The sequence below is a fragment of the Pundamilia nyererei genome, unplaced genomic scaffold, assembly GCF_000239375.1.
Source record: "Pundamilia nyererei isolate P.nyererei 1_Seehausen unplaced genomic scaffold, PunNye1.0 scaffold00421, whole genome shotgun sequence".
NCBI lineage: Eukaryota > Metazoa > Chordata > Actinopteri > Cichliformes > Cichlidae > Pundamilia > Pundamilia nyererei.
Window position 1 is genome coordinate 124,654 of NW_005187822.1, and position 8,962 is coordinate 133,615.

The 8,962-nt window shown below is 43.2% G+C and overlaps 1 protein-coding gene across 5 annotated transcripts in view; it reads left to right on the top strand.

The window, feature by feature from the left end:
- The first annotated feature begins 2,088 nt into the window (after positions 1–2,088).
- The window catches only part of ppp4r4 (protein phosphatase 4, regulatory subunit 4), a 30,674-nt gene continuing 23,800 nt past the window's right edge, over positions 2,089–8,962 (top strand). For 4 of the 5 annotated variants that reach the window (XM_005753324.2, XM_005753321.1, XM_005753322.1 and 1 more), the window contains exon 1: positions 2,527–3,721. Coding sequence is in view for 3 of the 5 variants with exons in the window: in XM_005753321.1 (XP_005753378.1) it covers positions 3,614–3,721 (108 nt within the window). In the remaining 2 variants the exon portion in view is untranslated. Of the gene's footprint in view, positions 2,130–2,526; positions 3,722–8,962 lie in introns of those variants that run through there. The other variant, XM_005753325.1, reaches the window with a different exon arrangement.

Genomic DNA, 8,962 nt, shown 5'->3' on the forward strand with positions numbered 1-8,962 from the left:
TTACTCCCACTAGGTTTATATCTGGGACTCTCCACCATTTGACCTTAGAACTGAAGAAGCTTCTCGGATGAGAGGTGAAACGTCTTCAAGCAACGTAAAGAAGTCCAGACGCTTTTCTTTGCAAGCTCCTTTGACTACGATGACCTGGATGACTGAGAACCTTCACAGACAAAAATGACAAATCAACCAAAACACAAAGTAAAGCTTTATTGGTGATTAACATCACATTTAACGGCTGAATCAGGTAAGAGGCGTTGTTAGAGGCTTAATGAGAAGCAGAAAGTAGTAGGTGTCCTGACCTCTGACCAGGATCCTAATGCACTGCAGCTGTCCATAACAAGCAGCTTCACGAAGAGCGATCCAGCCTTTATCATTTGGCTCCATAAGGCTGCTTAACCGCCTCTGGACCAATTCCATCAGAGCCTCTGCATCCCCATTCATGATGATGGACTGTAATGGACTGTCCTCTCTGAGGAAACACACAAACCTTCAGAACCACAGACTTGGAGCCAGAGTCAGATCCAACACAGAGCCGCTGCACTGGATTACACAGAGTTAAAACCACCATAACAGAACCAACAGATAGTCAGAACAAACACAGAACATGAGTAGAACGACAGAGTCACAAGCACAGAGCAAGTCAGAAACAACCCCACCCCCCACCCATCCACCCAACACACACACCCTGCAACCATCTCCAGACTGTCTGACACTCACTCTGAAACGTCTATTGATCTCTTGCTGCTTTCTGATGTTTGTGGATGTTTCCATCCTCTGAGCTCTATTTCATTGCAAACTGACTCACCTCTTGTAGACCTTGTAGAGCATGTCCACAGCATGTCTTTTATCCTGTCTTCCTTCTCTCACCCCAACCGGTCGCAGGAGATGGCCGCCCCTACCTGAGCCTGGTTCTGCCGGAGGTTTCTTCCTGTTAAAAGGGAGTTTTTCCTTCCCACTGTTGCCAAAGTGCTTGCTCATAGGGGGTCATATGATTGTTGGGTTTTTCTCTGTATCTATGAAGCGCCTTGAGGCGACTTATGTTGTGATTTGGCGCTATATAAATAAAATTGAATCGAATCGAATCGAATTGAATTGAATTGAATTGAATTGAATTGAATTGAATTGAAACTGTGACAGGGCTGTGGGAGGGTTTATACAATTTTGAATGTGGGGGGCAGGTTCAGGTGCAGGAACTGTCTGCACCCCTTTGGGGGGGTCAGGACCTCTGTGTGTGGGGTTAGGGTTTGTTTGGATGATGATGATGATGATGAAGCCTGTTTATCAGACAAGCTTCTCTCAACAGCGATCTGCAGCAGCTCCTCGTCTGCCAGGTGACTGTAGATACTGTAGTCATCCAGGTTCTGCTCAGAGACTGCCATGTCAGACAGGGGAACAGGAAACGGTTTGCTCTCTGTGTTTCTCGTTAATGCCAGCAGCGTGTGAACAGCAGCGGGTCATCCAAGATGATGGCGTTTTGGCCTCCTCTGCTGCTGAATGATGTCAAGACTGCGGTCAGCGGTGTTTGTTTCCTCCAAGCTGAAGACAAAAATTCAAACACTGCGAGAGCTGCTGTCAGCAATATCTTCTGTCCTGCACCCGAAAAACAGCCTTCACCAACAACACAGATGGAAACAGGATCGATGCACATAACCAGACTCACAACAGCCCAGACAACTACTAACTGATTTGTGTATCAATCGTTTAAACCCGGTCAGTCAACAGCAGCCTGATAAAATTTCAAAGACTCAACTACTAACCCATCTCACACATTTAAATTCAATGATTTCAAACACACAAATGTAACCTAAATTAATTCAAAATCAGAATCATTAAAGAAAAAAATTGGTAAACACAGAACTGAGTGTTTGATTACAATCAAATTGGATGATAAAAACAAAACAACATTCAAGTGGATTCAAGTGTGGTTGGAAGTTCCACAAATTCAAACATATAAAAATAAAATAAAACAAACTGTTGACTGGGTACTACCTGTGAAACCATCCAATCAGGAAGTAGCACTCTCTGGTGTGCAGCAGAAGGTTCTGGTTCAGAGTCTGAGGGTCTGATCAACTCTGAGCTTTCATGAGCCGGACTGTCAGCCAACTCTGACACTGAGACTGCAGCTGAAGGTCAGCCCCTGTTCTTCTTCTCCTCCTCCTCCTTCTCCTCCTGTCTGTCTGGTCTCACCTGTCCCCATCTTTTTGCATTATCTGTTTTTTGTCTCGGTATGATAGTGTAACTTAAGTGGCTTACCTGCCTGCTCTGTCCCAACTACATGTCATTCAGAAACTCCAAGCATCTAACAAAGGGCCAACAGGGCTAACCTGTGATTACCTGCTCTAAAATGATGATTGAACACAGGAAACAATCTCAGAGCTTAACAGGTGAGGCATTCATCACATAAGCTGTGAGCTTCATGTTCACGTGGAAAAAAAAACATTTCAGAAAAAAAAGAAGAAAACCCTGAATGCAGGAAGTGACCCTGACCCTGCAAAATAAAACAAATTAATGCGGATCTTAAGCACGTGACGTGGATAGTTTTATTTGATGATTATTGAACTTTCAGGTGCGTTTACAGGTGATGGGACAGCTCAGAATGAGAGCGGGTTCTAGATCGAAGACACGTTCTGGACTTTATGAATGAGCACGGACAGTCGTTTCCATGGAGACGGATCAGCTGCTGCACTGCGCCTCCAGCTTAACGCCCTGCAGCTCATCTCTCGGTCCCGGTTCAGGTCGGGCTTGCATCCTCATGACTCCGTTTAGGTTCGCTCAGCCCGCTCTGCTGCTCACGGGTCACTCACGGTGATGAAGCCTCCTCCTCTTCGTCCTTTGGTGTGAAAATCAGTCTGATACCGTCTGTGAACTTTGACGCTGTCCGGTACCGGTCTGCGTATGACAGACCAGCACTGAACGTAGAGTGGGCGATTCGGTTCGGTTGTGCACTGTCGAGGATGACGGACTCAAAGGAGCACGGAGGAGCGCAGCCGCAGTTCTGCGTGACGCTCCCACCGCAGCCCTGAGGAGCTGAAGCAGGTGGAGAAGATCTGGACTTTGTCAGAATATTTGGAGATATGCGACGAACCGGAGAGGAGGTCCATCTGATTCATCCCGCGCCCGGTTTGTGCGGTTTCCTGCATTCAGTCTTTGGATTTACTCCGAATAAATTCCGTGTGCGGACTTTTGGACTGAGTGTGGTGTGAATGAAGAGTCCTCGGGGAATAAAAGAGTTAACTGGAGCTTTTTACACGCAGTCTGGCTGGCTTCTCTGCGCTGCACTGGATCTGCTTGGAAACGTGTGACACATCCCGGTAACGGTGTGACAGTTTGGGATGTTACGGGGGATTTTTCTGGAGGAATCGCAGTTCTGTGAGCGCCGAACCGCAGATCGTGCCGTGAGTGTGTGGACGGGTTTTGTTTGGGATCTCTGATAGCTGCATCGTGTGCAAATGAGCGCGTTCGTGAGACTTTGTCAGACTTTTGAACGGAGTCTGGAGTGACGTTCAGCTCGAGCCGGGATCTCCTTGGAAACGGTTAGTGACAGCCCCGCAACCCCCGCCCCCTCAACAGGGATGGTCGGAGCTGATACGACTGCCCCCCCTCTAACAGCCAGATGTTACCCGGCAGGATGGCCCTGAGCCCGGCCGGCGTGCTGTGCGGCCCGCTGGAGGAGCTGCAGGAACTCGCCTTCATCGAGAGGCCGATCCGCAGGAGCCTGAAGGTGGGTGTGTGTGTGAGAGAGAGAGAAACGTAAAGTAATGAGGAGGAGGGTGAGTTAGTGGGAGGAAGATCAGCAGCTTCAGTGGAGGAAGCAGAAGGGAGACCCGCAGCATGACGCAGTTTGTCCGCCTGTCTGTCTGCAGAGAGACAGACAGGTCTGAGGTGCATCGAGAAAAACGGCCGATAACTGATCGATTAACCAGTAATCATGAGAAACAGAGTGAAGCTGTCTCTGATCTAATTTAAGACAGTCGCTATTCATGACTGATCAGTAACTGAAAAGATAAACGCGCTGCCTTATTCTTACACCTGTAGCTGTGTGGGCGGGGTTTCACCATGATGACATTGAGAGAGGAGGCGGAGCTTGGGTGTTCTTACGGGAGAAAGCTGATGTGATGACGACAAACACACTTGCACTGTGTGCATGTGTATGTGTTGTTATGGTTGACAGTGGTCAGTCAGACTTCAGGTGAGCCTCTCCGTGTCCTCTTACGACCTTCCTGCACGTGTGAATGCTCAGGACAGTTCCTCATTGACAGACGTGACCCGGAAGTATCTGTGTTGCGCCCATAACAAGAGCTGTTCCATTTTTCCAAACACTAAGGAAAGGAGCTTCAGTGCTTCCTTTATTGCTTCCTTTAGCAGAGGAGACACTGGAACATCCTTTAGGAAAGGGAGCAGAAAACGCCAAATCTTAATTCATAGCATCTGATCATTCATGAAAACAGTCAACATATTAAACAAAGTGAAGCAGATCATGAGAACATTCATCATAACTGCATTTTCCATTTCAGGGTCAGAATATCTTATTAATCCCTAGGGAAATGATGTGCTTTCATCCATAACCCGTTGATATATTTATAGTTTTTATAGCTGTTAAACTCACAGCTGATATCTGAACATCACACAGCTGGAATAAAACTACTTCCTGTTGAGTTGTTGCTGCATGAATGCAGAACGCTGTATGAGCTCAAGATTATGATCTATACCAGGGGTGGGGAAACTCCAGGCCTCAAGGGCTGGTGTGCTGTAGGTTTTAGATGTGTCCTTGATCCAACACAGTCGATTAAATGGCTAATAACCCCCTCAACATGTCTTGAAGAGGCCTTGTAATGAACTAATCATTTCATTCAGGTGTGCTGACCCAGGGTGAGATCTAAAACCTGCAGGTTCACCGGCCTTTCAGGCCTGGAGTTCCTCACCCTGATCTATATGAACAGATCAAAGTGTGTGTAAGGTTTTGTATAATCAGTGATCATTAGTAATCATTAGTAATGTCCTTTGTTGTATTACAGGCTTTAGGAGTCATGTTTACTTCAGGTCAGGTGGGAACAGTGATGATGGAGACAAGCAAATAAATAAATACCATATACACAAGATAACTGCCAGAGGGCAGAAGCTTAAACACCTGGTGTCCTGTGTTTGTGCAGTCCTGCAAGATGTTGCGTGCCTTTTTGAGACAGCGGATGCTACAGAGGTCCTTCAGTGATTTTCTAGGCCATGTTAGCGACCCTTTTAAATCAGAATACTTTAATAATCCGTAAGGAAATTGTGTGGGTTACAGTTGATCCAAGACAATAACAATAACAGACAGTAAATAATACTACATAATCCAAAGTTTACATAATATAAGAAATAGCTCTAATATTTACAAATAGCTCAATTATAAATATGCCTTAATGCCTTCTTGTGTGCCATGCTGCGGCTCAAGAACTACACAGAGATGCAATACATCACCAGACCCTCAAAGGCCTTCTTCACAATTTCCAAGATGTTTGAGCTCCATTTGGAGGTTGTGTCCATATCAGAATCAGAATTAATAAAGTATTCTGATTTTGATTCTGATATACACATCCAGGAACTTGAAGCTGAAAACCCTCCCCACCCACTCTATTGACATAGATGGGCTGCAGGTTGGACTTCCCCCTCATGAAATCAATGATCAGTTCTTTGGTCTAGGGGTGTTACGGATTAAGTTGTTGTCTGCACATTACCCTAGCAGTCTTTGGATCTCATCCCTGTAATTGTAGGATGATTTATTAAAAATGGGCTGTAATTTAGTAACAAAGATGCAGCCAGGTAAAAATCAACATTCTGTCAAGAGCAGCATACATTAGTGGCTGAAAAATCAATTTTATGCTCAGGTTTCACACAAGTGTTTCTATCTTTTTAAATAAAAAAGAGGCTGAAGGAAAATCAGTATCAGCTCTGAGAGAGAGAGAGAGGGAGAGAGAGAGAGAGAGAGCTTTATTGATCCCACAAGGGAAACTTTTGTCCTACATCAGCATAATAAAGAGTAAAAATTGTACTGTCCACAATAAACAACAATTTGCCAACACCGTGAAAATAAATGTGCCACAGTTGTCTGGTAAGGGCTTTATACTATGAGTGCAAGAATTTATATATTTAAAGCTGACAATGTGCAAGAGAAAAGTGCAAATTGCAATAACATGCTCACTTAAAATCTAAGAACAACAGCCGCATGAAGATATACAATAACGATAATACAAAATAATGTTTGGTATCTTATGCCTGACAGGTGTGTTCACCTGTCACAGAATGAAGAATTAATATACAGCTTTATAGAGAACAGTAGGACTGATTTCTTGAAGTGTTCTTTATGGCAGTGATGTTGAATCAGTTAGAGGGAGAAGGAACTCTGCAGGTTCAGAAGTCTGGAGTGATAGTGTGGTCAGTGAATACCTCAGGCAGCAGAAACCCAAAAAGGGGAGGAAGAAGGAGGAGAACCATCACAGAAGGACAGGACCCTGCACAGCATGTACCACACTCAGAAGAACTACCTAATACTGAGAAATCCTACCAGTTGCAGGACAAAGCTGGACAGAATGACAGCACAGAATCACTAATGGCAACACAGGAACAAGCTCTAAGCACAAAATTTATAGAAGCTGGGGTCTATCTGTAAAGATGTCCCAGAGACAATCCAGCACATAACAGCAGCGTGCAAGATGCTAGCAGTCGGGGAATACATGGAACCCCATAACCAAGTGGCTAGCATAGTATACAGAAACATCTGTGTATGGCCTGGAAGTCCCAAGGTAAAAATGGAAGACACCGCCTAGGGTGGTCGAGAACAGTGTTGGTCAAGTTACTTGAAAAAAGTAATTTAGTAACTAATTACTGATTACTTCTCCAAAAAAAGTAATTCCAATAATTTACTGATTACTTATTTTCAAAAGTAATTTGTTACTTAGTTACTTTAAAAAAAAAGACACACAACCTGAATACATAATAAAGCAATAGACTTTTCAGCCCAGATCTATTTTTTATGCATAATCCGTCATATAAAATTGAATCAAATGGAAAGTCTTTTTCTTAAATTGTTTTATGAGTTTTAATCTTTTAATTTTATAGACACTGCATTAAGCAAAAATTAAATTATATGCAACTGTCTTTGACTTGAAGAAATCTTTTAACATTTAAACCTTTCAGCCCAAATTCCAGTTTGAGGGGAAGCCCCCGGTGGCCAAACACACCACAGTCGCACTACTCTGTTTGTCTTCGTCTTTGGAGGGAGGGAGGACTGTGAGGGTGGGCCTCACCACACCCGCTGGAGGAGAAAAGTTAATAACAAAAGAGAAGCACGAGAAGGCAAGACGGTGAACGGAGCGAGCGAGACAACAAGCTCAATGGGGCCTAAGAGAACACCGAACGCCGATGAAATTGAGGACATCAAAAAATCATTGGACTTTCTAACTGAGGAAACATCAGCTATCAAGCTACAACAGAAATATATCCTAGACTTTTAGTCGAGGAAATAAGGTCGCTACGTAACCAGAATGCAGAGAAGGAGAAACGGATTGTCTATCTGGAGAGTAAGGTCACGGACCTGGAGCAATATACCAGAATGAATGATGTGATCATCACAGGGCTACATATAAAACCCCGGTCATATGCTCGGGCTGTGACTGCTGGCAGTAAAGAGGAGCAAGGAGAATTGGATGGGAGCTCTACGGAGCAACAAGTAGCTGGCTTCTTGCAGTCGAAAGGGATCGACCTGGATTGCAATAACATTGAGGCATGCCACCTCTTGCCCAGGAGAAATGCTAGTGATAAACCAGCTATCATCATGAGATTTGTAAACAGGAAACACAAGAATGCACTGCTGAAGCAGGGGAGGAAACTAAAAGGATCGAATGTCTACATGAATGACCATCTAACAAAATCCAACGCTGACATGGCGAAGAAAGCACGACACTTAAAGAAACTGGGAAAAATTCAGATTACCTGGACTACAAACTGTAAAATATTTATTAAGCTTAACGGCACACCGGAGGAAGCTAAAGTGTTGGTCATCAAATGCATGCAGGATCTGGAAAACATTAACAAGTAATATAACTACAAAGACAAGGAGCTGGGCTAACAATCTACAGTCATCCAAGCAGGTAATAGAAGACAACAACGAGCTAAAAGCGTAACACATTTAAGGATGGAACAATCAAGTAACTCATTATCTGGGATCTATACATTATTATCACAAAGAATTGCTAATCAGGAGATAAATTCACCAGCAAACAAGGAATACAAAACACATTTCACAGAGCAGGACATTGATCCAGAACTGAACTTTTTTAACATCAAAAATACCTGCTATTATCATAATGATGATCAATTCAACAAAACTGTCAAGGTGGACGGTAAAATATCTATAATTCACTTTAACAGTAGAAGTTTATATGCAAATTTTCATAAAATAAGAGAATATTTAAGCAGATTTACACATCCATTCAGTGTGATTGCAGTATCTGAGACATGGATTAATAAAGAGAAAGGTGGGGACTTTGTAATAGATGGATATGAATTAAATCTTATAAATAGAAAGAATAAGAATGGCGGTGGTGTGGCCTTGTTTGTGGACAAAAATTTAAAATACAAGATGGTAGAAAAAATGTCGATGGCGGTAGATAATATATTAGAGTGTGTAACAATAGAAATTAGTATGGGAAAAGAGAAAAATGTCATTGTAAGCTGTATATATAGAACACCAGGTTCAAATACTGAAATTTTTAAGGAGTGGGTAGATAAAACATTCACTAGGACAAACCAAAAAGTCATCTTCATTTGTGGGGATTTTAACATAGATCTATTAAATCCAAGCAAACAGAAAATGACAGAGGAGTTTATTAATACAATGTATAGCTTGGGACTTTGTCCAATGATCACTAAACCCAGCAGGATCACAGCACAATCGGCAACCTTAATAGACAATATATTTACAAAT